This window comes from Pan paniscus, chromosome 5 (genome assembly GCF_029289425.2).
Source record: "Pan paniscus chromosome 5, NHGRI_mPanPan1-v2.0_pri, whole genome shotgun sequence".
Taxonomy (NCBI): domain Eukaryota; kingdom Metazoa; phylum Chordata; class Mammalia; order Primates; family Hominidae; genus Pan; species Pan paniscus.
The window spans coordinates 30,296,351-30,322,934 of record NC_073254.2 but is presented as its reverse complement, the minus strand read 5'-3'; the positions used below and the strand labels follow the sequence as shown (position 1 = coordinate 30,322,934).

Below are 26,584 nucleotides of genomic sequence, written 5' to 3'. Positions count from 1 at the left end.
AACTTAACTATGACTTAAATTTCATACAACTTTTGGTTGTATTCACAATTGTGTAGTTATATTAATGAACCTTAGATTTGTTGAGTGCATCTGACTACAAAATAATTTATCGATTCTTTCTAAATTTTGTAACAGGAAAATTTTCTAATAAAATTGTGAAATGGTTGAAAAAATGGTGAAGTATAATTGTTTTACTCTGACAGTCAGTGAGTATTATTTGATCACAATTAGTCATTTTTAATTTGTATAAGAGCAAAAGTAAAAGTCCTGAATTATTGAAAAGCAAATTACTAACGAAATACTACTTGGCAAATGAGCCTCTTTAGCTATGTTACCTGTTTTGTATGAAAACACCAGGATTGTGCTGTTTGTCCATTTTTTTAATAAAGTAAGGCATGTGACCAGATTTCATTTTCAACCTAGAGATGAACTGTGATCTTACATATTTGTTCTTATCCAACATTATATTAAATAATTTATTGTATTGTATGCTGAAGAGAATCTCTGGGGCAAAATGATGGTTGATAGTGTGTTACGGTACATTAACTCTGAAATAAAACACATTTCTCTAAAAGTTTAATAATTGTCATTAGTGATTTTAAAATATATTACAATTGACAATGTCAAAATTCTTGTACGTACCTTTTTTTTTTTTTTCAGTTGGCTAAATCAAGAACAGTTTTAATAAGTGTTTCTTTTGGGCAGGACTGTTCCATTTTTGCCAAAGTACTCTGCTGGATTAGAATTACTTAGCAGGTAAGTGTTTTCATTTGTAGAGGAAGGTTATACTTCTGACTTTTTTACTGACCAAAAATATCTTTTAATTTTGTAGGTTAAAAACCTTAAAACAGCTAAATTTTATCTTAATGCAGTGATTGGAAATTATTTATGTATTATTTTCCTTGAGGGCTTTCACTTTTCACTCATTAGTACAAAGTCCATTCAAACTTTGAGCAGACAGATCACTATTGTATTTACAAGTCAATACTTTATGATAATATGTACGGCTTCTTTATTACAAGAAAATTGATTCTGGATTTGAGTCCCCAATAATTTTGTTTTTTTGCTTTGATTCTTATGTCATTTCTTTTCCAATCCATTCTTTTATTGTCATGGAGTTTAATATTAAAATATATGGTCTTTTTAGATATAACATCAAAAGCACAAAAAACAAGATAAAAATTAGACACAATGGACTTGGTCAAAATCAAATACTTTTGTGTGTCAGAGAACACCATCAAGATAGTGGAGTGACAAAACATAGAATGTGAGAAAATATTTGCAGATCATATATATGAGGAACAACATGTATCCAGAATATATAAAGAACTTTTAAAACTTAACAATAAAAAGACAACCCCATGAAGAAATAGGCAAAAGAGTTGAATAGACATTTCTCAAAAGAAGATATGCAAACGACCGATAAGCACATGAAAAGATGCTCAACGTTGTCAGTCTTCAGGGAAACGCAAATCAAAACCACAATGAGGCCGGTCGCGGTGGCTCATACCTATAATCCCAGCACTTTGGGAGGCTGAGGCAGGCAGATCACTTAAGGTCAGGAGTTTGAGACCAGCCTGGCCAACTTGGTGAAACCCTGTCTCTTACTAAAAATACAAAAATTAGCTGGGCCTGGTGGTGCATGCCTGCAATCCTAGCTACTCAGGGGGCTGAGGCAGGAAAATCACTGGAGTGCAATGGTGCGATCTCGGCAGGGGTTGCAGTGAGCCGAGATCGTGCCAGTGCACTCCATCCTGGGCAACAAAAGCGAAACTCCATCTCAATAAATAAATAAATAAATACAGTATATGGTTAAAGTATGTCATTATACATATTTCTGTGCTTACTAATGTGCCATTTGACAGATGTGTGGTAAAGATGTATGTGGGAGAGGATATGCTGCTTCTCCTTGTCTGTATTTGTTATGACACAATCACTGATACCTACATTTTCCTTTCTCCTTTCTAGTTCTTTATTAGGTTTCTTTTTATGGTTGCTAAATCTAGAGATTTTTCTTCTCTGAAGTGAAAAGTGCTTAATATGATATTTGCTTCCTTTGTTTTGTTGTGTGAAGAACAGAAATGAACATGAAAGGAAGTGTAGTACAAATTAATCAGTAATGTATTGTTTACTATTTACATTTTATCTTCATTTTTTCTCTAGAAACTTAGTTGAAATAACTTCATATTACTGAAAAATTTATGTTAGAGCTATCAACTTTTTGTGTGGTGCATTTTTTGGGGATAGGGTTGCATTTTAGGAGTTAATATAGAAAATTTACATCCGTAAGACGGTGTCAATAATGTGTTTATACATCGCACTGAAACAGTCTTTTCCCGTTGGAACTAAAATTGAATGTGAGAAAGACCATTTTAAATAGCAAATGTTTAAATCATATTTTTAATTTTAAAAATGTAATATACATAGCATAAAATGTATCTTAACCATTCTTAAGCTTAGTAGTGCTGAGTACATTCACATGATTGTGCATCCAATCCCCAAAACTCTTTTCATCTTGCAAAATGGAAACTCTGTACCTGTTAACCAACAACTCTCATTTCTACTCCCTCCTCTCCATCCCAGGCAACCATCATTCTATTTGCTTTCTCTGTGAATTTGACTATTCTAGGAACATCATATAAGTGCAATTATAAAGTACTTTTGTGTGTGACCGGCTTATTTCATTTAGCATAATGTTTTCAAAGTTTATGTTGCAGCATGTGTCAGAATTTTCTTTCTTTGAAAAGCTGAATATTCTATTGTAAGTATGTACCATATTTTGTTTATTCATCTGTTGATGGACACTTGAGTTGCTTCCACTTTTTGGCTGTTCTAAATACTGCTGCTAGGAACATGAGTGACAAGTACCTTTTTGACACCTTGCTTTCAGTTCCTTTGGGTATATACCCAGCAGTAGAATTACTGGATCATATGGTAATTCTGTGTTTTATTCTTTCTGGAAACACCATACTGTTTTCCATAGTGACTGTATCATTTTACTTTCCCATCAGTATTGTATAAAGGTTCTAATTTCTTCCTATCCTCACCAACGCTCGCTATTTTCTTGTTTTTTATTATAGCTACTCTAATGAGTATGAGGATTTTCCCCTGTGTTTTCTTCTAAGAGTTTTTCTTGTCAAGATTGTTTTGGCTATTGAAGGTCATTTGAGATTTCATATGAATTTTAAGATGTATTTTCTATTGTTTGCAAAGAATGTCATTGGGGTTTTGATTGGGATTAAATTGAATCTGGTCGTTTTGCTTATTACAGATAACAATGTTAAGTATTCCAATCCATTAACATGGAGTGCTTTTTCTATTTATTGATGTCTTCTTTAATTTCTTTCAATATTGTTTAGTAGTTTTCATTGTATGAGTCTTTCATCATCTTTGTTAATTCCTAAGTATTTTTTGATGCTATCATTTATGAAATTGTTTTCTTAATTGCTCTTTTTGAATTATTTATTGGTAGTATATAGAAACAACTGACTTAATTGTTGTGCGTTGATTTAATATCATACTTTGCTGAGTTCCTTTATCCTGATAGTTTTTTGTGTGGAACTTTCAGGGTTTTCTGCATATAAGATCATATCATTTATGAATAGAAATCATTTTGCTTCATTCATTCCAATTTGAATACCTTTTATTTCTTTTTTCTTGCCTAATTGCTCTGGCTAGACCATCCAGTACTGTGTTGAATCGAAGTGGAAAAAGCAGGCATCCTTGTCTTGTTCCTTGTCTTGATCCTGATCTTACAGGAAAAGCTTTCAGTCTTTCAACATTGACTATAATGTCAACTATGAATTTTTATTATGTTGAGATTGTTCCCTTCTACTTTTAGTGTTTTTATCATGAAAGGATGTTGAATTTTGTCAAATAATTTTTCTCCATGAATTAGGATGACCATGTGTTTTTTCCTTTCGTTCTACCAATCTGTTATATTATTACATTGACAGATTTTCATATGTTGAGCCATTCTTGCATTCCAGGAATAAATCCCTCTTGGAAATTGTGTATAATGCTTTTAACACAGTGCAGAATTTAGTTTGCCAGTATTTTGTTGAGGATTTTTGCATTAGTATTCATAAGGGGTATTGGTCTGTAGTTTCCTTTTCTTGTATGCCTTTGGCTTTGGTATCAGGGTAATGCTGGCTTGTAGAATGAGTTAGGATTTATTCCTTCCTCTTCATTTTCTTTTTAAAAAGATTTTGAGAATGGTCAATGTTGGTTCTTTTTTAAATGTTTGGTAGAATTCACCGGTGAAGCAATCAAGTCCAGGGTATTTCATCTTGAGGTTTTTTATTACTGATTCAGTTTCCCATTTCTTCAGGATTCAGTCTTGGTATGTTTTGTGTTTGTGGGAATTTGTCCACTTCAGCTAGGTTATACAGTTTGTCAGCATACATTGTTCATAGCACTCTCTCATAATCCTTTTTATTTCTGTAAGATTCGTAGTAATAGTCCCACTTCATTATGGTTTTAGTAACTTGAGTCTTTTTTTTTTTTCTTAGTCAATCTAGGTAAACATTTGTTAATTTTGATAATTTAAATTGGTTTATCTTCAATCATGTTGATTCTTTCTTCTCAAATGTGCTTTTGAACTCCTCCAGTGAATTATTCATTTCAGTTATTATACTTTTAATCTCCAGAATTTCTTATTGGTTCCTTTCTGTTTTATATCTACCATTGGTAGATATAAACAGTAGTGGTATTGATGTTACCATTTTGTTCATGTATCATTTTTCACATCTGACTGGCATGAGATTGTATGTATCTCATTTGGTTTTAATTTGCATTGCTCTGATGATTAGTGATGCTGAGCATTCTTTTCATCTTTGTTGGCTTCTTATATGTCTTCATTTGAGAAGAGTCTATTCATATCCTTTGCTCACTTTTTAATGGGGTTGTTTTTTCTTGTTCATTTGTTTAAGTTCCTTATAGATTCTGGATATTAGTCTTTTGATGGATGCATAGTTTGCAAAAACTTTCTCTCATTCTGTAGGTTGTCTGTTTATTGTGTTGTTTCTTTTGCTATGCAGAAGCTCTTTAGTTTAAGTCCCATTTGTCATTTTTTGTCACAATTGTTTTTGATGTCTTAGTCATAAATTATTTGCTTAGGCCAGTGCCCAAAAGGGTTTTTTTCTAGGTTTTCTTCTAGGGTTTTTATAGTTTGAGGTCTTACATGTAAGTCTTTAATCTTGAGCTAATTTTTGTATATGGTAAGAGGTAGGGGTCCAGTTTTGTTCATCCATAAATGGCTGGCCAGTTTTCCTCGCACCATTTATTGAATAGGGTGTCCTTTCCCCATTGTTTATTTTTGTTGACGTTGCTGAAGATCAGTTAGTTGTAGCTGTGTGACTTTATTTCTGGATTCTCTATCCTGTTCCATTGATCTGTGTGTCTATTTTTATACTAGTACTATGATGTTTTGGTTACTGTAGCCTTGTAGTATGGTTTGAAGTCAGGTAATGTGATGCTTCTAGATTTGTTCTTTTTGCTTTGGATTGCTTTGGCTATTCAGGCTCTTTTTTTGATTCCATATGAATTTTAGATTTTTTTTTCTGATTTTGGGGAAAATGGCATTGGTAATTTGATGGGAATTGCACTGAATCTGTAGATTGCTTTGGGCAATGTGGTTATTTTAATGTTATTGATTCTTCTAATCCATGAGCATGGAATGTTTTTCCATTCGTGTCATCTATGATTTCTTTCATCAGTGTTTTACAGTTCTCTTTGTAGAGATCTTTCACTTCCTTGGTTATATATACTAGGTATTGTATATGTGTGTGTGTGTGTGTGTCTATTGTAAATGAGATTGAGTTCTTGATTTGGTTCTCAGATTGAATGTTGTTGGTGTATAAAAATGCTGTGGATTTTATTTTTATTTATTTTTTAATTTTTATTTTTTAGTTTCTCAAATGAGTTGATGCTGTGGAGTTTTGTACATTGCTTTTGTGTGTTGAAAAGTTACTGAAGTTGTTTATCAGGTCTATGAGTCTTTTGGAGGATTCTTTAGGGTTTTCTGGGTATGTAATCATGTTGTCAGCAAACAGAGATAATTAATTTGTCTTCATCTTTTCCTATTTGGGTACCTTATATTTCTTTCTCATGCTTGATTGCTCCAGCTAGGACTTCCAGTATTATGTTGAATAGGAGTGGTGAGAGTGGACATCCTTGTCTTGTTCCAGTTCTTAGGGAGAATGCTTTCAACTATTGCCCATTCAGTATTGTGTTGACTGTGGGTTTGTCATATATGGCTCTTAGTATTTTCAGGTATGTTCCTTTGATGCCTTGTTTGTTGAGGATTTTCGTTATGAAGGGATATTGAATTTTATCAAATGCCTTTTCTGTGTCTTTTGAGAAGATCATGTTATTTTTGCTTTTAACTCTGTTTATGTGGTAAATCACATTCATTGATTTGTGTTTGTTGAACCATCTTTGCATCCAAGGGTTAAACCCACTTGATCATGGTGAACTATCTCTTTGATGTGCTGTTGGATTTAGTTTGATAGCATTTTGTTGAGGATTTTTGTGTCTATGTTTATCAGGAATGTTGACCTGTAGTTTTCTTTTTTTGTTATGTCATTGCTAGGTTTTGGAATCAGGATAATACTAGTTGCACAGAATGAGGTGAAGGAGAAATCTCCTCTCTTCAATTTTTTGGAATAGTTTCAGTAAGATTGGTACCAGTTCTTTGTACATCTGGTGGAATTTAGCTGTAAATCCATCTGGTTTAGGGCTTTTTTTGGTTGGTAGATTTTTTTATTATTATTATTACTGATTGAATTTCGTAACTTGTTATTGGTCTGTTCAGAATTTCAATTTCTTTCTGGTTCAGTCTGGAAGGTGATGTGTTTCTAGGAATTAATCCATTTCCTCTAGGTGTTCTAATTTGTGCACATAGAGATGTTCTTAGTAGTCTCTGATGATCTTTTGTCTTTCTGTGGTGTCAGTTATGATGTCACTTTTGTCATTTCTGATAGTGCTTATTTGAATCTCTTTTCTTTTTTTCTTGGTTAATCTAGCCAGCAGTCTGTCAATCTTGTTTATCTTTTCAAATATCTAACTTTTTGTGTTGTTGATACTTTGTATGGTTTTTTTGGTCTCAATTTCATTTAGTTCTGCTCTGATCATAATTATTTCTTCTGTTAGCTTTGGGTTTAGTTTGTTCTTGCCTTTCTAGTTCTTAAAAGTGTGGTGTTAAGTTGTTAATTTGAGATCTTTGTGTGTTTTGGTGTAGGCATCGAGCACTGTAAATTTTCTTCTTAATACTGCTTTTTCTGTATCTCAGAGGTTTTGGTATGTTGTGTCTTTATTTTCATTTGATTCAATTAATTTTTTTTATCTCTGCCTTAATTTCATTGTTTACCCAAAAGTCATTCAGGAGCAGGTTGTTTAGTTTCCATATACTTGCGTGCTTCTTAGGGTTCCTCTTGGTATTTATTTTGATTTTATTCCACTGTGGTCTGAGAAGATGTTTGATATGATTTTGATTGTTTTGAATTTATTGAGACCTGCTTTATGATTGAGCATGTGGTCAATTTTAGAGACTGTTCCATGCACAGATGAGAAGAATGTATATTCTGTGGTAGTTAGGTGGAGTATTCTGTAGATGTCCATTAGGTCCATTAGGTTGAGAGTCTAATTTATGTCCAAACCTTTGTTAGTTTTGTGCCATGATCTGTCTAGTGCTGCTGGTGGGGTGTTGAAGTCCCCCACTGTTATTTTATGGCTATCTCTCTTTTTAGGTTCTAGTAGTAGTTTCTAAATCTGGGTCTTGTGATGTTGGGTACATATATATTTAGGATACGATATCTTCTTATTGAATTGAGCTCTTTATCATTATGTTGTACCCTTCTTTGTCTTTTTTTTTTTTTTTTTACTGTTCTTGGTTTAAAGTTTGTTTTATCTGATACAAGAGTAGCAACCTCTGCTCTTTTTTGGTTTCCATTTGCATGAAAGATCTTTCTCCATCCCTTTATTTTGAGCCTATGGGTGTCATTACATGTGAGATAGGTCTCTTGAAGGTAGCAGAGGTTGGGTCTTGTTTTTTTAATCCAACTTGCCACTGTATATCTTTTAAGTGGAGGATTTAGGCTGTTTCCTTTCAAGGTTAATATTGATATGTGAAGTTTTATTCCTTTGATAGTGTTGTTAGCTAGTTGCTTTGTGGTCTTTATTGTGCGATTGCTTTATAGGGTCTGAGCTTTGTACTTATGTGTGCTTTTATGGTAGCAGGTATCATTCTTTCATTTCCATGTTTAGAACTCCTTTGAGCATTTCCTGTAGGTCCAGTCTGATGGTGATAAATTCCCTTTGTGTTTGCTTGTCTGGGAAAGATTTCATTTCTTCTTTGTTTATGAAGCTTAGATGAACAGGATATAAAATTCTTGGCCAGCAATTTTTTTTTTTAAGGAGGCTAAAAATAGGCCCCCAGTCTCTTCTGACTGTAAAGCTTCGGCTGAGAAGTCCACTGTTAGCCTGATGGGTTTTCCTCTATGGGTAATTTGGCCCTTTTCTCTAGCTGCCTTTATGATTTTTGCTTTCATGTTGACCTTAGTCTGATGACTGTTTGTTTCGGGGATGTCATCTTATATGGTATCTCTCAGGAGTCTCTGAATTTCTTGATTCTAGATTTCAGCTTCTCTAGCAAGATTGGAGAAATTTTCCTGGATTATTCCCTCAAATATGTTTTCCAAGTTGCTTACTTTTTCTTCTCTCAGGAATGCTAGTAAGTGAAAGGTTTGTTTGCTTTACATAATCCCATATTTCTTGAAGGCTTTGTTCATTTTTTAAAAATTCAGTTTTCTTTATTTTTGTCTGACTTGGTTAATTTGAATGACTGGTCTACAAGCTCTGTAATTCTTCTGCTTTGTCTAGCCTATTAACTATATTTTAAAATTCCTTTAGTAAATTTTAGAATTCAAGCAGTTCTATTTGTTTCTCTCTTAATATAGCTATCTTGTCTATCATGTGCTGAATCAGTTTTCTGGTTTCTTTGTATTGGATTTCAACTTTTTTCCTGGATCTTGTTGAGTTTAGTTGCAATACATATTTTATTCTTTATTGGTCATCCTATACATTTCAGTTTGGTTAGGAACCATTGCTAGAGAGCTAATGTGATCCTTTGAGATGCCGGAACACCCTGGCTTTTTGTACTGCCAGAGTTCTTGCACTGATTCCTTCTCATTTGTGGAAGCTGTCTCTTTTTATTTTGAATTTGCCATCATTTGGATGTGACTTTTTGTTCCTTTTTTTTCCTTAAGGGTATGGCTGTGGTATATGTTGTGTATTATAATTTGCCTTTGTTTCTGGGTGCTTCCACAGAGCCAAATGCTATATGGGGTCCTTGGTTATGGATAGCTTCTGTGTAGTGACTTTCTCAGATGATGCTTACTGTAGTGATGTATTGGCTCTAAGAACTGACACCTAACACCTTGTCTCCTGTGGAGCTGAGGGTGTGGAGATCCCAGGGGGCTCATCTTGTGGACTGCCTAGCACTAAGCCCTTTTTTAGCAGATTTTTATTTGGTGATGCAGTTCAGGCTGCAGTCCAGTAGATGGCACTTAAGAGTAAGAGCCGGCAGGTAGGCTGGCGTTGGGTGGAAGCACCTGCCCTGAGTGGGCAGGGGATGGTGGCAGGAAGAGATCCTGTGGGGTGTGCTGAGGTCTTGGGGGAGAAGGTGGGTGGGTACACCCACTCCTCATTCTGTGCTGGCAAGAACGTGATCCACTTCCTATCATGCCCCTGTCACAAGGCTCCCAACCTTCATTTCATAAAGATTTTGTCCTTTGGTTCCTGGCTGCGGGTTGCGGGTACACTCCTCTGAGGGCTGCCACCAAAATGGGCTCAGGGAGAGTCTCTTCCTCCAGATGGGAGCAGACAACTCTGCAACTTGTCTTCCCTTGCTGGGATGTTGCTGCTCTGTGTAGGGAAGGGGAGTTGGGCCCTACCCTTCCTGAAAGCTTGAGCTGTGCAGGGCTCACTTTCAGTAGAGGTGGAGCCGCTACAAGATGCATGAAATACGCTGTGTGTCCGAGTGCATGTGCTGGCCCCTGGCAGAGAGAACACTGCTGCATCAGCAACAGTGTAGGGGGATGCAGGAGATGACCCCTTCCCCACATCCATTCCTGGGTAATGATACTTCCTCTTGTAGCAGTTGGCACTGTGCCTGCATTTCCTTTGTCCCAAGGTGTGCTTTTGTTGGGCTGCACTCTCTTCCACTTAGGGATGGCCCACGCAGGGGGTTAGATCTCCAGAGATCTCACAGTTACCTGGGAAACTGCTGGTTCCCTGTGCTTGCCAAAGTTAGAGTGGTCTGTGAGGTGTGTTTGCAGGGAATCTGGTGGTGTGGTGACTCAAGGGCAGAGAATCCCTGGGCAGGGCAGCATCCCACTGCTGGCGCACGACAAGTATGGTATCTGGCACCTGAGAGGAGTGTGGACACGCATGTACACACGAGTTGGCCACCAGATTCTCCAGCCCCAGGAGGTTTTCACGTCACCATCAATAGTATTGCTTTGGGTCACAAGGGCAGAGGAGCACTCTCCAACAGTTTGATGGTCAGGAGATTGTTGGAGGGGTAAGGGGAGCAGAGAACTACTCCCACCTACCCTTTCCACAGGGCTCCAAGGTCCTTGAGGGTCGATCTCTGCCAGAGTCTTTCTGCTTTCCTTTTCTGCACCCCAGCTTCTTCCCTTGGGCACTCTGACAGGTCCTGGCTCCCTTCCCTCAGTTTTCTGTCTAGAATTTGTCCACTCACCAGTAACTTTGATCTATTTTTTGAGAAAAACTGGCTTTTGATGTCCCTAGTAAGCCATCTTGGGACAAAAACAAAAACAAAAACACGCACACACACCACAAAACAAAAAACAATTGCATCTGTTATTGAATGTCCTAGTCTTTAAGTGTCTGGCTCTCCAAGAGGGAAAGGAGAACAAAGAAAGGGGACAAAACCAGATGCTGGCCTTTTAAATCCTCTGAAAATTGCTAGCCATAGCAGGAGGGGTTTGCAACAGTAGCTGCCTCTGTGTCTGCATCTCCCTGATTAGAAGCAGCAATTGTGATCAGAGCACAGACTCCCTGATGTTTGGAGCACAGGGTCCTTATTGGCCCACCTTGACTTTCATAAGCCGTGTACAAGCTACTTCAGGAACAAGTGCATGGCTACCTGTCCAGGGGTTGGGGTGGTGGATGGGTAGCTGTCATTGTGCTAAAACCTGAAGTCGACTGAAATGAACCTCAATTTACCCTCCAAACCTTCCCCTGGAAGCTGCAAGCCTTTAATAGATTCTAGAGTCCCAAAATAGTTACATCAGACAGATTCTGCCAATGTGATTGTGGTCTAGGTAGGGTGACAGATTCTAGATGCCTCTTACTCTGACATCTTCTCTCTATTTCCTAAATCATAGTGTTTCAAAGAGTGTAGTACAACACAGTCTACAGTTACTTTCCTATATTCCTATAGCTCTAATGCTATATAATTAGTCCTTTCCTTTGTCTACCAAGTAAGGTAATTATTTACCTGTGTGTTCATCTTCCTAACTGTATTGTGAACACTTCCACTAGTCTTCCCATGGTATACATAGAATATATTCAATAATGATTTGAATGCAAGAATTACACATTATGAATGTGGCTTCTTCATTTCATCATCATTGACTTGTGATTTTTAAAGACGTTTGAGTTTGAACACAGAAAAATTGAAGGAGTTTACATCCAGTGTCTTTATCTCAGTAAAATGGAGTAAGTTCATCCATCTGTTGAAAGTGATTGGATGGGGATGAGTTTCAAGGCGGCATGAGATGTGTAATACCTGCTGTGTGTACTTCAGGGAACAATCTAATAGCAATAAAATTTTTTTAAGTGCTGATTGGCAGCTAAGGCCCATGCGAGGTTGGATAGCATGCATTGTAATGGATTTAGTGCCTTTCTCCAAACTGCTTCATGTCGTAAAAGTAGAGCAGAGAATATGAATGGTTGCAATAGTCTAGGTTTAGAGAATGCTGAAAACAGTAGGAAAATCATGAATGAACTAGGTGCTGAACTAGGAAAGTAGAAATGAGGGAGGGTGATGTATAATAGCAAGGTGGATGTGAAAAGCATACATAATAACGGGGAGAAAAGGAAATGGTGAGATGTTAGGAAAAGTGATCTGGAGTCTAAATTTGGCAAGTGAGGATTAATTTTCTCTTTCCACTGAGTTAAGAAAATGATAGAAAATTTTACCACGAAGTCCTGAATTTTCAATTTATAATTAGTCTGTTTCCTCACTCAACAGACATTTAATGTGTCTCTTGTTTGTTAGGTTCTGTGCTAACTACCAGGATAACAAAGATGCAAAAGTAAAATTTATATCTCAGCAGTTCTGGTGCCTAACAGTGCTTAGCATTTAGTAAATACTTGTTGATTTTAATTGATGCTTACATAATCTGATACATCCAAGAAAATTTTCTAGCTTTCTGTTAGTCAACAATGACAGCAGGACTGTATTATTTGTGTGACCTTCCACCTTAATTTTCATCACATGTGGACTCTAGTATCACCTGGATTATTCAGATTGATTTTCTTACTTAAATTCAGTAGAAAAATTGTGAATCTGACTATGAGGGGAGGCAACATGAACTCATTAAATATGTATTCCTGTTTGGAGAAATATTCGCTGGATAGCTAGAATTTTAGATTGGGAAATCAGGTTTTACATCAGCAATCAAATGAATAGTAGTTTAGAAGTTCTATTTTTTAACTTCTCACTTTGAAATAATTTCAGATTTACAAAAAAATTGCAAAAATAGAACAAGCAATTTCAGCTTTCCCAGTGTTAGCATTTCATATAACCACAGTACAATGATCAAAGCAGAAAATTAACATTAGTAAATACCTTAATCCATAGGCCTTATTCAGATTCCATCAATTATTCCACCAGTGTTCTTTTTTCTGTACTAGGATCCAATCTAGGATCACACATCATATTTAGTCACAATGTCTCCCTTACCTTCTTTAACATTGAACAATTCTTTAGTCTTTGTCTTTCATGACCTCAGTACTTTCGAAGAGTACTGGCCAAGGCTGGGCATCGTGGCTCATGTCTGTAATTTCAGCACTTTGGGAGGCTGAGGTGGGTGGATCACTTGAGTCCAAGAGGTTGAGGCTGCAGTGAGCTGTGATCACACCACTCCAGCCCGCGTGACAGAGTGAGACCCTGTCTCAAAAAAAAAAAAAAAAAAAGTACTGGCCAATTATGTTTCAAAATGTCTATGAATTTGGATTTTTCTAGTTCCTTGTAATTAACTGTAAGTTAGTACTTTTTTGGTAAGAATACCAGAAGAGTAATGTTATATCCTTCCCAGTGCATCACATCAGGAGGCACATAATGTTGATGTGTCTCATTACTGTTGACATTAATTTTGATCACTTTATTAAGGATGTGTCTGCCAGGTTTGTCCTCAGTTAACACTGTTTTCTCACTTTTAGTTAATGATTATCCAATGGGCAGATACTTTGAGGCTGTGTAAATATCCTGTTTCTTTTTGTGCTTTTACCCACTAGTTGTATCATCCATTAAAATTCTTTTTAAAACAATTATTACTATTGTGTTTACCAATTGGAGATTTTTTTTTCTCATCATTTCTTTTAAAATTACTAATTGGGGCCAGGCACAGTGGCTCATGCCTGTAATCTCAGCACTTTGGGAGGCCGAGGCGGGTGGATCAGGAGTTCGAGACCAGCCTGGCCAATGTGGTGCAACCCCATCTCTACTAAAAATACAAAAATTAGGAGGGCGTGGTGGCACACACCTGTAATCCCAGCTACTCGGGAGGCTGAGACAGGAGACTTGCTTGAACTTGGGAGGTGGAGGTTGCAGTGAGTCGAGATCGCACCACTGCACTCCAGCCTGGGTGACAGAGTGAGACTCCGTCTCAAAAAAAAAAATTACTAATTGGATTTCTATTATAAGGAATAGTTTTTCTCTTCTCTCTCATTGATTTATTTATTCAATTATTTACATCACCATGGACTCAGGGATATTGTATTCTTTGAGTTATAATCCATTACTACCATTATGTATTTTGTTGCTCACATTGTCACAGATTTGGCCACTGGAAGCTCTGTCAAGTTGACATCTGTGTCCTTGCAACATGTCCCCATTATTTTTTGAGTGTTTCCTTTCTAGCACCACAGGATATTCCACATTCATCTTTAGATAGTATTTCCTTTTAATGTGTGGTTTGCATTTCAAATTATTTTTTGCTTTTTTTTAGGTATGAGGATACATGGGCTGCACTTCACAGAAGAGCCAAAGACTGTGCAAGTGCTGGAGAGGTAAAGAATTGACTAATCTTATACTCGTGGCAAACTTTCCTTTTTCAGTGCTAAATGGTATTTTTTAAAAATTGAATTTATAATTGTTTGTGTCAAAATGTTTTGCAGGATATCTGAAATTGAATCTAGTCGTTGATTATGAAACTCCCTGAATAAAGCACCTTTTTATCATTTCTCTGTCAAGTAATTTAGTTTAGTTGAGCAAGAGAGTTTATAACTTTTATTCTAAGGACAGGTAAATACTTGTTTTATGTAGATATAATGCTCTGAATTTTAGTCTGATGAATTTGCAATATATGTAAATTATAAGACATCTCTTTATACCCTATATAAGACATCTCTTTCTACACTATTTAAGAATTCCTTATTATTTGGTCAAAAAAACTTAACTTTGCTCAGTCTATCCAAAATTATTAATTTGCCTAACAAATAAATACAAAAATTTCAGGGGTCATCCTCAGTTCACTTAGAAGAACAAAGTATTTTTAAGCACTAGTGTCTTGTAATTTAAATGACTTGGTAAATGTACATAGCCAAAATCGAATACTCTCCTCGATGTTGTTGATGTCAATCAAACCTTATTTTTTTCTGAAATGATTTCTGTAATTCTGACTTTAAATAAATTTAGACTGATTTTCTTTACGATTTACCTAAATTAATGAAGCTGTAATAGTTATATACAACACAGAAATGTATATGATGAAATGTAGACACTAGCATTTCTCTTAGAACTACTGAGAAGAAGAAAATGTAGGTTTCTGGTAGTAAGGCAGAATAGATTCTTTGAAAAGCCCTACAGCTATAAAACACTTAAATGTTGGATATATTTTTTAAAAGTTCTGTAAGATACATTAAGCCCACAAAAATTAAGGGAAACATAAAGGGCCAACAACAACAACAACACAACAAAACAGAACAGGGAACTGAAATCAGAGTCATTAAAACAAAACAAAACAAAACATGGAAGTCGGGATCAAAATACTAAAAAGCTTTGGAGATTTGTGGGAATAGGAGACTTTGTCTGTAGGGATCTGAATCTGAGACTTTTGGTAAAGCTCTTTGGACTTTGAGGTGGCTACATCCCCCCGGTGAAAGCTTAAGCTAGGGGGAAAAAAAATGTACCTGTTGGCTAAAGGAGTCAACAAGGAAACCTGTCTGGCTTCCTAACAAGTTGGCATAGCCTCGTTTCTTGATTTGTTACCATGGTATTGGCCTCATAGGAGTATGGGGTTCTAAGTTATATTTCCTGCCTGATCAAAGAACCTCTAAGTTAAGAAATGAAAGAGTTGGCTGGGCACGGTGGCTCACGCCTGTAATCCCAGCACTTTGGGAGGCCAAGGCGGGTGGATCACCTGAGGTCGGGAGTTTGAGACTAGCCTGGCCAACATGGTGAAACCCCATCTCTAATAAAAATACAAAAATTAGCTGGGCGTGGTGGCTCATGCCTGTAATCCCAACTACTCGGGAGGCTGAGGCAGAAGAATCGCTTCAACCTGGGAGGCGGAGGTTACAGTGAGCCAAGATTGCACCATTGCACTCCAGCCTGGGCGACAGAGAGAAACTGTCTCAAAAAAAAAAAAAAAAAAAAAAAAAAAAAAAAAAAAAGTTGCAGGTGATTTGTGTTCTTTGACACCCAACAAAAACAAATGCAAATTCTCCATGGACGAAACTGTCTAAACCTAGGTCCCTCAGATTTCCACAGATTAAATCAGGCTCCCTGTCCTCAAAATGTTAGCAATCACACAAGTAAACCAGCAAAAGTTTGAGTCACCAGAACCAAAGTGTGAGATTTAGACCCATAAAGGACTGTAGATACTGCACTATTGAATATTGACTGTTAAATAGTTATATATAAAATCTTTCAAGGGGTAAAAGATGGACTTAAACATGAGTAAGGAAGAAGGCACTATCAAATATTTTAAAGTCATTGAAATTACAAACCCAAAAGATGTGCTTAACAGCAATTTGAGGCAGCTGAAGAAAGAAATAGTGAGGTACAAGAGAGAGTCAAAGAGTACACAGAAAGGATCTCAGAAAGAAAATGGAAAATATGAAAGAAGAATTGATAGGCAGAGAATACTTATAAAAGGTCTTTAGGTTGAACCAGGTGAGATTGCCAATATTCAACGAATTTTTATCTGTAAAATTGCAGTTTCATATGAGTTAGCCCAACATATCCAGTAAACCTAAATAGTTCTAGAAAGAGCATGAGGGAAAGACAGTGTAGGAAAAACATGTCTGAGAATTTTCCATAAATGAGATATGTAAATCCTCAGATCCAGAAAGTACAACAAGCAAGCAAGATAATAATCCATTCCTAGACACCTTATACTGGAGCTACAGAACCCAGTTAAGCACGGTGGCTCACGCCTGTAATCCCAGCATTTGGGGAGGCTGAGGTGGGTGGATCACCTGAGGTCAGGAGTTTGAGACCAGCCTGGCCAACATGGTGAAACCCCATCTCTATTAAAAATACAAAAATTAGCTGGGCATGGTGGTGTGTGCCTGTAGTCCAAGCTATTCGGGAGGCTGAGGCAGGAGAATCGCTTGAACCTTGGAGGCAGAGGTTGCAATGAGCCGAGATCATGCCACTGCACTCCAGCCTGGGCAACAGCAAGACTGTCTAAAGCAACAACAACAAAAACTACAGAATCCTAAAGGAGAGGAGAAGATCTTAACTAGAGAGAAGATAGATCACTTATAAATGAATGAGTTCCACAGCAGACTTTTCAAACTGTTGTCAAGAATTAGAGTAAAAGCAAGACATACTCAGATAAAAACAGATTTTTCTATCAGCAATCATCCAATAAAAGAACTTCTAAAGAATGTAATTCAGGAAAAAAGGAAACTCATTTTAGAAGATGGGTCTGAGATGTAGGAAGGAATAGTGAGCAGAGAAAATGGTAAACATAGATAAATCTAAACAGTGGGACATATATATTAGTTATCTAATTTGTGGGGTTAAAATGATAGAAGAATAATGCTAGATAACAAAGCATGTAAGATGGAAGGCAGATTATCAGCGTTCAAGCATTCTAACACTTCCGTATTATTTGGGGGAAATGTATTGATATTGATTAACCTCACTTTTAAAAGTTAATTATGGAGGGCAGAATTTCAAGGGTAACCACATACAAAAAAAATAGAAAGTGGTTGGGTGTGGTGGCTCACACCTGTAATCCCAGCACTTTGGGAGGCCAAGGCAGGCAGATCACTTGAAGTCAGGAGTTCGAGAACAGCCTGAGCAACGTGGTGAAATCCTGTCTCTACTAAAAATACAAAAAATTAGCCTGGTGTGGTAGCAGGCACCTGTAATTCCAGCTACTTGGGAGGCTGAGACAGGAGAATCACTTGAACCTGGGAGGCAGAGGTTGTAATGAGCTGAGATTGAGCCACCGCACTCTAGCCTGGGTAACAGAGCAAGACTCCGTCAAAAAAAAAAAGAAAAAATTATCTTCTAAACTAGTAAAAAAAAACTAGAACAATGAGAAAGAATTCAGTCAATGCAAAAGATGACAAGAAACCAGAGGAAAATGCATAACAGTAGAATAAACAGAATAAGATAGTAAATGTGAATATATCTGCAGCCTCAATATTTTTAAATGATTAATCTAGATTAATCTAAAGGGCATATTTTGAAAGACGAGGAAAAGTCTATTAATAGTTTATAAGTTACTGACAAGAGAAACACCTAGAACATAGGACACAGAAAGATTGAATGTATGGGCATACCTCAGAAATATTGTCAATTTGGTTCCAGACCACTGCAATAAAGCGAATATTGCAAGAAAGCAAGTCACACAAATTTTTTAGTTTCTTAGTGCATATAAAAGTTATGTTTATACTATACCATTGTCTATTAAGTATGTCTAAAAAAGCAATGTAATACCTTAAATAAAAAATACTGTATTGCTTAAAAAATGCTGACAATTGCCTGAGCCTTCAGTGAATCATAACCTTTTTTCTGGTTGAGAGTTTTGTTTGTTTTTTTTTAATGTTTATAGCTGCCGACTGATCAGGGTGGTGGTTACTGAAGGTTGGGGTGGTTGTGGCAATTTCTTGAATAAGACAGCGATGAAGTTTGCTGCATCTATTGACTCTTCCTTTCACAAAAGATTCCTCTGTAGCATGCAATGCTGTTTGATAGCATTTTACCCATAGTAGAACTTCTTTCGAAATTGGAGTCAATCAACTCCTCATCCATTCATGCTTGATCATGAGATTGTGGCAATTCAGTCACATCGTCAAGCTCCACTTCTAATTCGAGTTCTCTTGCTATTTTTACCGCATTTGGAGTTACTTCTGAAGCCTTGAACCCCTCAAAGCCATCCATGAGGGTTGGAATCAATTTCTTCCAAACTCCTGTTAATGTTGGTATTTTGATTTCCTCCCATGAATCATGAATGTTTTGTGATGGCATCTAGAATAGTGTATTCTTTCCAGGAGATTTTCAATTTAGTTTGCTCAGATCAATTGAAGGAACTTCTATCTATGGCAGCTATAACCTTATAAAATGTGTTTCTGAAACAGTAACACTTAAAAGTTGATATGACTCCTTAATTCACAGGCTACAGAATGGATGTTGCGTTAGTGGGCATGAAAGCAATGTTAATTAACAGTCCCTTGTGTGCAGTAACTTGGCGTCTCCATGCTGGACACATATAAGCCATGCATATTAGCTGTCGATACTCTGTTCATACAGCCTCAGTGTGTAGACAATTTGAATTTCTAACAATTCTGATGTTCTAACAATTGTATTTGAAATGCAATTCGAGAATCTACTCACACGTTGTTTTAAAATGTGTATCAAGCTTAAATATAAAGTTTTCCTATATATATAAAACTTGCTATTGATATTTGCAAGGCTTATGAATATTGGATAATAAAAGGCATTCTACCTGGGAGACATTCTTCAATGTATGCCTATGGTGGCAAACCAAATCCAGCAGTGTATAAAAAACAAAATACACTTAGTTTATTCCAGAATTAAAAGGTTAATTTGACATTAGAAAATGTTTTACATGCAATTGACTGTTAAGTATTAAAAGTGAAAATGATCATCAGATGCAGAAAATACATTTCATAAAATTAAATACCTATTCAGGGTAAAAAGTTTTAGCAAATTTTTAATGGAAGACAGCGTCTTTGTCCTGATATCTACCAAAAACCTGCAGTATTTGACTTGCAGTATTTTAATCCCATATTCGGCCATCTTGCTAAATTCTCTTCTTCTATTACTTTGTATGTGGGGGTGCGAGTTGTTTTGGGTAGATGGTAGGTTTGTTTCTTTCCTTCTAAGCCATACAACTTTTAATTTTTCATGTTTCTTATACTGGGTAGAAACTCTAGTATAATGTTGAATAAAAATATTTGAAGACCTTGTTCACATTTTGGCTTCATTAGATTTAAATGTGAAAAGGAAAACTATACATTTTTTGGAAAATGGTAGAAGAGAATATGTTTAAGACCTTAGGGTGGAAAAGATTTCTTAAGTAAGATATAAAAAGCACCAGCCATAAATAAGTACATTGATAATTTTTGTCAAAACTTTTTTTAATCAAACAACACCGTGAAAAATTAAGTGATTTATAAGACAGAGGCTAAGTGTTCAGAAAATATGAATAACCCCTATAAACCAATAAAAAGAGGATGAAAATAACCCAGGAGAAAAGTGAGTAAAAGATATCAGCAGGCATATTGCAGAAGAGAAAACAGGAATGGCCAGTACATAGTAAAATATGTTCAACCTTGCTTGGTATCAAGGAAATGCAAATTGAAACCCCAAATTTTCACTCATTAGATTACCAAAAATTTAAGAAGCTTGAGCTTTCTGTGCAGATGGTCATTATTTGCAGATGACAGTTTTGTTTCTTTCCTCGGAAGAAATGTGATGATAAACAACTAGAACTTGGGAGTATAAATTGGAACAATCACGTTAGAAAAAATGAGTTGGCATTAAGTAGAAGTTAAAGTTGCACATGCCTTTCAAGCAACAATTCTGCTTCTAGGAATTTTTCCAGAGCATTACATCCAACCTGCAGGGGCTGGGGAGGGGGATCTCATTACCCTAGGCCCTGGGCGATGAGGAGATGGATATCTTGGACACATCTGCAATTCATTTGTGAAACCCTTGCACATGTGCACCTTGAGATTTGTACCAGAATGTTTGTAGCAAGCTTGGTTTAATCTTTGGACAGTTCCGAAGTCCATCTGCAGGGAAAAGTGTGGTATTATTCATAAAATAAATACCGTATACAGCAGTGAAAATTAGTGAACTACTACACCTATATGTATCAATATGGATGAATCCCATGTTAAATGAAGACTGTGTCCTATAGAGGAGCTTTAACAACAATCATTCTTTTGATTATAAGAAGCATTAACAATATATACAGGAGAAAGAATTTCCTGTCAGATGTGTTATTGAATTTGTGCTACCTCAGGATCTTAAATTTTTGTATAATTGGTTATTGTAAAACCCACAGCTCATCAAAAGTACTTATGTTGCTTTGCAGAAACAGTACCCAGCCTTAAAAATGAAAGTTTATTTTAAAGTCTTCTGTGGTGTATTATTGAGATATATGTAAATATTTAAATGTATATCTTTAGTATGCATATTATTAAACTTGTCATTTTGTAAATTTATTTTGTCAGACCGCTCATGTGTCTTTGGTGGGCTTTACCTAAACAGCATAACCTCCTGGGGCAAATATACTTTTGGACAATTCCATCTTGTTTAACAAATTATTTTATACTCATCTACTTTAAAGCTAATTATTATAACTATATAGTCTTAGAATTCAGAGCAATGGTTTATAAAACAAGCAGCTGTGATCAAAGGTAACTTTGTTGTTTAGGCTTGTTTTCTTTTTTTTTGAGACGGAGTCTCGATCTGTCTCCAGGCTGGAGTGCAGTGGTGCGATCTTGGCTCTCTGCAACCTCTGCCTCCCAGGTTCAAGCGATTCTCCTGCCTCAGCCTCCCGAGTAGCTGGGACTACAGGCACATATGCCACCATGCCCAGCTAATTTTTGTATTTTTAGTAGAGACGGAGTTTCACCATGTTGGCCAGGATGGTCTCGATCTCTCAACCTCATGATCCGCCAGCCTCAGCCTCCCAAAGTGCTGGGATTACAGGCGTGAGCCACCGTGCCCAGCCTGTCTAGGCTTTTTCTAAACAAGGGTTTCGATTTTTTTTTCTCCTTTAGCAATGTATTTTAAAAATACCATAAATAGTTAATACTTAGGGCTTAAACTCTGAGGGCAGTTTTCTAAAGTTAGACTTTCAGTGTTTGCCTCTCCTGTTATTGTGAAATATTAGCTTGCCTTCAAATTGAACTTTCAAGATTCATGGTTTTGTTTAACAGTTTGACATTAAGCCAATTGAATTTGACTGTTTCACTGGCAGAAAGTGAACTGAACTTAGTGTTGGAAATCCTGGTTTCTGCTCCTTGCTGCACAAATACCTGTTGACCTTGGGCAGATAACATGGCCTCTCTTAGTTTTCTCATCTATAAAATGGCTTAACACTACTCATTCTGCTTATCAAACTTGTGTGGAAATCAAATAAAATGATGTGTTCCTTAAAACTCTGAACTGCTGAGTTTTATACTAAGATCCTATTCTACATCATTGGTGTACCTTTTCATCATTGGTGTGCTTTTTCTTCCTTCTCCTAACCTCAATATCTGCCAGAAAGAATTTTGGAATAAAGCACTATGGGTTTGTCTTGCTCCTTAAACTTGATTTCCTGAGGGTGAATCTTGGTTTATTCTGAGTTACTTCGAGGTGGAAAAATTGAACTTCCGGACATAGCTTTTTTTTATCATTAAGAAATTACACATGATAAAATGAATAGGTAACAGTACAGTTTTTCAGAACCCTTTCTTTTGCTAGATTTTTACTTTTCTTCTTCCCTTTATATACCCCTATAGCACAATCCCTAGTAGGTTGATTAAGGGCATAGGCTTACTGTCAAATTCACTGGGATGGAATCTAAGTCCACTGTGGTCCTTGAGGAAGTAACTTCCATTACACCTCAATTTTTAAAATCTGTATAATGGAGGTTATAATATTGCTTAGTGTATAGAGTTGCTGTGTGGTTTAAATGAAATAATATATGTAAATTACTTAGCACAGGGTCTGGTACTTAGAAAATGTTCAAAATGTTTTAGTATTGTATAATTATTGATAATTTCTGAGAATCTGTTTACCCTTCCATTCTTTTAAACTTAAGTGATAGTTTAGTGTTTTCTGATATAGTTTTTCTACATATGCTTATATTCTATATTCAGAATTTAATTTTCAGTTTTATTGCAGGTATGAACTAAACTGTAGTTAAATTTTAATATTTAAACATTGCACTTTAATTTTCAGTAAGAAATGGTTAATATCTAAAAATTGTTCTAGAGTTTTCAAATTATAAACCAAAATAGCCCATAATGTAGGAATTTTTTTTTTTAGAGTTTAAAATCTGAAGTTAAGAGAATTTATGAGGGCTGCCACTGAAGTATAAACAATAAGAGTGCAGGAATCATTACATCTTCAGTATCCAAAATAGGGCTTAGCAAATAGTGGGTGGTCAGTGGAAGTTTGTGGAATATTATAAATGAATTTTGTGAACACAGATCCTTGTTTCAAGCTTTGGTTTCCTTACTGCATTTTAGCTGTTTTTTCAGTATGTTTTAAGCTACTTTTAAAGATGTTTTTAAAGACCAGTTGGCAACAGACATTTTTAAATACACAAAAATAATGAGAAATGCAGTTTGCGTGAAACTTGGTGTGGCCTCCCAGCTCAGTTGAGGCTTGAATGTGAGAGATTACGTGTTTATCCCTCCAGCGTGGGCTGAGAAACCACAGGGAGATGTGTCATAGCTTAGTTCTTTATTTCAAATGAGAATTCCTACTATAGTGAAATGTACGAACAAAAACAATCTAGTACTACATACAAATAATTTTGTATCTTTGATATATTCATTCCTCCAAAATTCTTTCTTAATATTTAAGTGGAACTTAGTAAGAATCAGTTGTATTCAGATTCTAACTCTTAAAGAGCCTTAATCCTGGCAGGGCACAGTGGCTCATGCCTGTAATCCTAACACTTTGGGAGGCCAAGATGGGTGGATTGCTTGAGGCCAGGAGTTCAAAACCAGCCTGGCCAACTTGGTGAAACCCTGTCTCTACTAAAAATACAAAAAATTAGCTGGGTGTGGTGGCAGGTGCCTGTAGTCCCAGCTACTGGGGAGTCTGAGGGAGGAGAATCGCATGAACCTGGGAGGCGGAGGTTGCAGTGAGCCAAGATAGCACCACTGCACTCCAGCCTGGGCAACAAGAGTGAAACTTCGTCTCAAAAAAAAAAAAAAAAAAAAGAGAGAACCTTAATCTTGAGATGTACAAATTGTCTGTTTTGAATACTCAAATTCATTTTCTTCTGTCATATAATGGGTTTTGTTACCTTTATTTTTTATTGTACAGATTATGGAGTTTTTTCCACAGTTCTTGCTTATTCATGTTGATATTTTCAAAAGATCACCTCTTGCTCCTTCTCTTTCTAGGCCCTTGTCCCTCCCACTATGTTAAGACCAAAACAGAATTGTCTGGGAGAAACTAATGTCTGTCATTTTCTTTATAGTCTTTAGCAAAAGAAGTTAGAATTATCTTGGGCTATTCTAGAATTTCACAACCTTGCTATTAGGAACCCTTTACATCTGCTGAATTCCTCATTAACTTAAATCATTTCGTCTTTTTCTGGAATTCTGGAATTAGCCAGTTTCCTCAAAATTCCTTTATATACTTTATGCAATAAGTATTCCTGTTTAAATGTAAATTGAAACATGGTATATTCTAAATGTATTAGGGAACTTTTCTTTGAAGACTTCCTTTCGTAAAGCCAATAATTACCCGTTAATTATGTTTTATGTTTGTTTTCTTTTTGGTTGTTAGTGGTAGTTTTTTGTTTTTGTTTTTTTCTAGATTTAGATTTTCAAATACATCGTCTGCTTAAAACAGGGTATACTTAGAAGTGACTTCTGAAGTCATTTTTAAACTTTCTCTTCTGTGGGTTAAGATGCACTGATACAAGCAGTAATTTGAGGTTTCCTGCACTGAATATTAAGTTGTTTCTTTTCTAAAAATGAAAACAACTTCAGTCTCTTTTAGAATGTACCGTAATCTCTACTGAGTAGAGGGGTTGTTAAAGATAACATTAAATCTCATTACGTTAACTGTACTTTCTTTGTGCCTAAAACCTGGTTTCACTTTACCCCCCTCTTGTGTGCTGCAGCTGGTGGATAGTGAGGTGGTCATGCTTTCTGTGCACTGGGAGAAGAAAAAGACAAGCCTCGTGGAGCTGCAAGAGCAGCTCCAGCAGCTCCCAGCTTTAATCGCAGACTTAGAATCCATGACAGCAAATCTGAGTAAGTCCAATGTTTTCATTGTACATTACTTTTAGGAATGAAAACAACTTGGGCAGGGTTTGGTGTAATTTCAGAGCTTTTCAGGAACACATGAAATTCTGGGTTAACAGGATTTTTTGGAAAATCATGATTTCATATTTTGATTAGTTGAGGATTCGACAGAAAATGATGTAAAGTGTAGAAATTAGTTCTGTTTCTGCCTCAGGTCAGCTCCGGACACATAATTATAATTATGTTGATTCTTAAAGTGACTCAGGTTGTCTTTGTTGACATTTGGTCTCTGTTCAAAAGCATACATACAGAAAATGGATTAGGTGACTTTGTCCTGACTGTAGAATGTATTCCAGAAATTGTTGCTTTTAAAATTTAGATCTGCTAGAACTTCATGTCTTGTAGTGTATTTTTTTCTCTTCAAATGGATTGGAGATCAAACAAACCTGGTTAAATGAGGGTACTTGTGCTGGATGTGGTGGCACGTGCCTGCAGTTGCAGCTATTCTGGAGACTGAGGCAGGAGGATTGCTTGAGCCCAGGAGTTTGAATCCAGCCTGGGCAACATAGTGAGACCTTGTCTCAAACAACAACAACAACAACAAAGTAAATTAGGGTACCTGTTTGGCTTAATTTGTACTCTGTGGAAATTTTTTTTTTTGTCGTTGTTCATTTGGATGGATTATGTTGGTATTCTTTTTTTCTTGGGTTTATATTCAGAAAATTATCTTTTATGTTTGATGATGCCACATCTAAGGATAATATTGCAGCTTACTATTTCCTAATCAAGCTTAAGATCTTAGTAAAGTAGGAGGTAGGAGCTGTCTGTATGAGCTAATAACCTGTTTTAGTCTTTTAGGTGGGAAGCTAAAGATACCCTATTATCTCCTCCTGTTTTTAATATTGCCTTATTCAAAGCAAAACAAGACTGATTTACAAGGCAAGTAATTGGCAAGTCATAAGACAGTTTTTTGTGTGTGAACAAAATAGATACGTAGTATTTGGAGTGCTGTTGCTGATAACAGTAGCTAATGTTTATAGCACCTACTCTATGTCAGAGATGATTAGATGATTTACAGATACTATCTGTAATTCTCACAAGAACCCCACAAAAGTAGCTTTTATTATTCCCAATTTACAGATAAACTAAGGCTTGGAGAGGTTGCAACTTGCTCAGAATCATAAAATTTGTAAATGCATCTAGGATTCCAACCACATTGATGATATCCTCAATATCAGTATGAGGCAGTAGGATGAGGTGATGAGGCAGTGGGATGGGAGCTCTCAGTAGGTCTCTATGAACTGTATTCTTCAAGTCCCCTGGCTGTTGCCATGCCTTTCAGGGTCAGTGTTCTGTTATTTCTGAAGGCAGGGCATGGAAAAGAGATTTTGGGTCTTAGAGAAATGTAAAATGGCTGTGATTGCCCTCTGCATTGGTTTCCTCTTACAGGTATAGTAATGGTCCTTCCCAAGCCTTGGACATAGCCTTTAAGATGTTTGGAACATTCTTCTTAGCCACTTTCTTTCAGCTCATCTTCCTGTATCTCTTTGAGTCACTTGCTTTTCATTGGTTGTATGTTTCTTTGCAGACATGTTCTCTTATGATAACCTCTTTTATTTCCCCAGCTGAGAGTAAATCTGTTTACGGATAGTTGTTGTTTGCTTAATACCACTCTATTGATTAAATGCATTCTGCCACAATTCTCATTATTTTCATAGTCAATTCTGTTTAGAAAATGCAGTCTCTATAAGTCTTTCATAGAATATATTGTATGTTCATTCCCAATTAGGATTCTAATATCCTGAAAAATGTTAGATGTTTAGTGACACATGACCTTATTCTTCAGAAACTGCATTTT

General features: G+C 36.3%; 1 protein-coding gene across 3 annotated transcripts in view; it reads left to right on the top strand.

Annotated features, from left to right (window-relative positions):
• Window positions 1-26,584, top strand: part of DTNBP1 (dystrobrevin binding protein 1) — a 146,421-nt gene that overhangs the window by 11,343 nt on the left and 108,494 nt on the right. For 2 of the 3 annotated variants that reach the window (XM_008976769.5, XM_057302445.2), the window contains 2 exons: window positions 14,262-14,322; window positions 24,603-24,735. In XM_008976769.5, the coding sequence (XP_008975017.3) occupies window positions 14,262-14,322; window positions 24,603-24,735 (194 nt within the window). Of the gene's footprint in view, window positions 1-705; window positions 757-14,261; window positions 14,323-24,602; window positions 24,736-26,584 lie in introns of all 3 variants that reach the window. The other variant, XM_003823168.6, reaches the window with a different exon arrangement.